This window comes from Hippocampus comes, unplaced genomic scaffold (genome assembly GCF_001891065.2).
Source record: "Hippocampus comes isolate QL1 unplaced genomic scaffold, H_comes_QL1_v1.1 scaffold25, whole genome shotgun sequence".
Lineage (NCBI taxonomy): Eukaryota > Metazoa > Chordata > Actinopteri > Syngnathiformes > Syngnathidae > Hippocampus > Hippocampus comes.
This window is the reverse complement of record NW_017804844.1, coordinates 49,435-53,026: the sequence shown is the minus strand read 5'-3', so window position 1 is coordinate 53,026 and position 3,592 is coordinate 49,435. Positions and strand designations below refer to the sequence as shown.

Here is a 3,592-nt window from a genome sequence, read left to right as displayed (position 1 = left end):
CCGTCTCTGCAGTCGAGTCCCGGCCAGAGCGGCAGCTGGCCGTGGGTCAGCCCGCTGGAGGGCGGCCTGGGTCACCCGCGCTTCCGTTACTGTCTGACCTCCCTAAACACGCCGCAGCGCTGCGTGGGTCTGGCGCGACGCCGCGTGGGCCGAGGGGGCAGGTGAGTGGAGAAACGCACAGTAACGAGGCGCTTCCCGGGTTTCTCCCAGCTCAAATCAAGGCCGTAATAAAGAAAAGAGTTTTCAAATAAGTAATGAGTCGTAACGTCCAAGTGTTAATATCGGGATTCCATTTGAAAATGACACCAAGCTAGCTTAATGCGATGCAGGTTAGATAATTGTGCCGTCAGAGGTTTTTGAGCCAGCGGCAGGCCCCCTACAATTTTACTATGCAAGAAAACCTTCGCATTTAAATCAGCTCAAGGATCTTCTCTGAGGTGCTTGTTTGGGGGGCAAATGTTCTTTTGATGCTGAACGAGCGGGGAAATGATGGCGCGTGCCGGAGAAGCAGCTGCTCTGGATGTTAGCGGCACGCTGGCTCCTCACCAGCCAGCCTTTTAACACATCTGAACATCAAGCCACTTGCTGAAGTGTTGACTACGTATTGCCATTCCCAGCAACACCCCCCGCCACGTTTGTCTCATGTCACCTTGTAGTTACGCAGATGAGTGGACTGGTGAAGCGCTGCCGTGTTTCATGGCGGAGTGTCGGCACCAGTCCACTTGAGACGCGCGGCGTCTGGCGAGATCCGTGGGACTGCCAAGTGTTTCATGCTAGAGACGGAAAGCAAAATTCCTTCTTGACGTGTGGTTGTCCAAAGTCTCCTGTCAGTTCATAGTCTGAAAAGTGGGGACGCATGCTGTTAGTGACCCTACAGTACACGCGTGTCCAGTGTCTTCCCCACACGTTTGCAAAAGTGTCACGCTGTGTCTTTGGCTGTTTCCAGGTTCTTGTTGGATCGGGCGCACGCCGACCTCGACGCCGTCTGTCAGTACTTGGACTCGGACCCGCAGCTCGACTCGCTCTCCTCGCCGCTTCCAAGCTCGCCACTCCGCAACTCCAGTACCTCAGAAACCAATACCTCGGACCCCACCGGCTCCTCCCGCCCGCTTCCCTCCTCTTCTTCCTCCTCCTCCTCATCGTCTTTGTCGTCCACCGTGACCATGGACCTCAATCGGATTCTTTTGAACATAAAATCATGCCGCTGGAGGCATTTCCGACCACGGACGCTATCCCAGCACGCTTTGGGCACGGGGGTCTCATCTCTTAAAGGATTTGGGGATTTTAGTCGGGCCATATCGGGACTAACGCGGAACCTGTCTGGAGGATCCTTCCCACAGAACCGCACTGGTCCGGCTGTTCCTGTCAAAAGTGAGTGCGTGTTATTTATTCGATCGTCGATTCTGTTTTAACACCGACTCTTTAACGCTCAGGTTTTGTTGCTGATGTGTTCCGTCACTATTTTCTCTCGGGGAAAGCGTGGAGACGCTTCACACTTGCTGATTCATCTTCTTACGTCATTTTGACTGCATCTCTTTGTTTCCAGTAGGCTGGACAGTAGTTCAACTTTACATTTCTTGCTATTGAAATCTTTTTTCGACGGACTTGGTAGAGGTGACGATGAAGGCGCTCGGTTAACAGCGTGCATTTTCCCTTTGCGACTCATCAGTGCCGCAATGTTACAAAGCGGAGGAAAATAATTGACTGGATAGCCTGAGATCAAAATTAACAATATATGACAGGTTTCATCGTACGTCGATGTTTTTCTATTATGCTACGGTATATCTCAGAGGTCAACCCGCTCAGTGTGATTCTTCGGTTTTCACCCTGAACCGGCTTTCATCATTGTGTTGCCGCGGAGCTCAACCTCAAAGATGGAGTCCATGTGATTCATTCATGTATTGATTCATTCATTGATGCGAGCGCACCTCTGGAGAGCGGCTCTTCCGTGAATGGAAGCCTTTTAGTTCAACTTGCAGCTGCTCCTGTGAGAGCTGTAGTTTATCTCGGTCTTGCCTTTTTTTGTAATCTCTACATATTGGTACTTCGTGCAGCTTTTTAAAATCGTGCTTGTCAAACTGGGGTCAGGCACATGCATGCCTTCAAAACGAACAGAAGTCCATTTCTATAATTGCTCAGTTTAGGGAAAAGGTGGCAATTGCGTGGAAGAAGACTTAGTTTTTTTCCCAAAGAGGACTTTCACGGCTTTCCGCACTGCATCAGAGAGAATGAATGACACAATTTCGACTTTCAGAAGTGGAAGCACGCTCTGCTGGCTGTAGAAAGATTGTACTGTGAATGCCTCCATTAAAAAATTGCGGTGCTGAGAATATATAGTTGAGGTTGTTTTCATACCAAAGTGTTTTTCAAACAAACCGGGACGTGACCACAAACAAGCTGAAAGGGAGTTCAGCCAAAAAGGCCTGACGGGTTTCAACTGGGTGCCAACGCGACTCTTTGCATGCATGCTGGCCTCGGGAAAGTTATCAGAAAAGTAACATCCACTTTCTCCGCTTCTTTTGCCCTGTTTCAGTGTTCACGGCGGAGCAGTACCAGCAGCACCAAGAGCAGCTGGCCGTCATGCAGAAGCAGCAGCTGGAGCAGAGCCAACATCAGCAGCAACACAAAAAGGAGCAACAGCAGCAACAACAGCAGCAACAGCGACTCAAGGAGCAAAAGGAGCAGCAGCGGCAACAAATCCAACACGCCTACAACTCCCTGAGCGGGGCCGGCCCGCTCATCAGTCAGGTGTTTACATCCCCGCCAAGTACCACACATTGTTCGTGCACTCGTAAGACGATTCGCTCTCCGTCCGTTCAGGTTCTGGTGTCCAAGACCTTGGACCAGGCCAGCGCTCAGTTTGCGGCTTCGGCCCTGGTCACCGCCGACCAGCTCTTGACCTTCAAGTCCAAAGAGGAGCTGGTGCTGACCAGCGGAGTTAACGGCGTAATGGGAGCAGGTTTGTTGCAACCGCCGCTCAGTTTTTGAACTGCAAGCAGCGCTTGGAACATTTTTGAATCAAGTATTCTACCGATCTATACTTCGTGTTCGCTGACAAAAATAGCATGACGTGCATGAAAGGTTCAGGTATTATTTTTGTCCACTTGGTTCCCCATCTACGCAGGGTGCAACATAAACGGTGGCCCGACAGCCACCCGAACGAAGGTCACTGACCTGACAAAATCAATATTTTCTTAGAGGCTTAAATAATACAGAACAAAGATACAACAGAGATGAAAGTCCTCCGGATTTTCCCGGAATTCCGGGTTTTTCAAATTTTTATGAAAATTTCTCCGGAGAATTGAGGAAAATTTGCATAAGCCGGATATTTGTTGACGACATTGAACGAAGACGCGTTTGAGTTCGTTGTATTGCTTTCACGAGCGTAGCCATATTGAGGCACTAACACTAGTAACAGTAAAGAGATTTTTGTTTGTGTAATAACGACAGAAGGCATGATGGCGTTTGACGAATGATTTAGTAGAACGAATGGCAACTCGCAACAACAGTAGCAAGCGTCATTTTGCCTCTTGGGTTATACCATCTCAACTAGAACGTGGGGGATAGTCCCCAAACAATTTTCGTCTCTTTA

At 49.6% G+C, this 3,592-nt stretch overlaps 1 protein-coding gene across 4 annotated transcripts in view; it reads left to right on the top strand.

Annotated features, from left to right (window-relative positions):
* The window catches only part of LOC109518982 (enhancer of polycomb homolog 1-like), a 24,673-nt gene that overhangs the window by 9,469 nt on the left and 11,612 nt on the right, over positions 1 to 3,592 (top strand). For all 4 annotated transcript variants that reach the window (XM_019875207.1, XM_019875198.1, XM_019875189.1 and 1 more), the window contains 4 exons: positions 13 to 161; positions 947 to 1,371; positions 2,534 to 2,748; positions 2,821 to 2,959. In XM_019875207.1, coding sequence (XP_019730766.1) covers positions 13 to 161; positions 947 to 1,371; positions 2,534 to 2,748; positions 2,821 to 2,959 — 928 coding nt within the window. The remainder of the gene's footprint in view (positions 1 to 12; positions 162 to 946; positions 1,372 to 2,533; positions 2,749 to 2,820; positions 2,960 to 3,592) is intronic.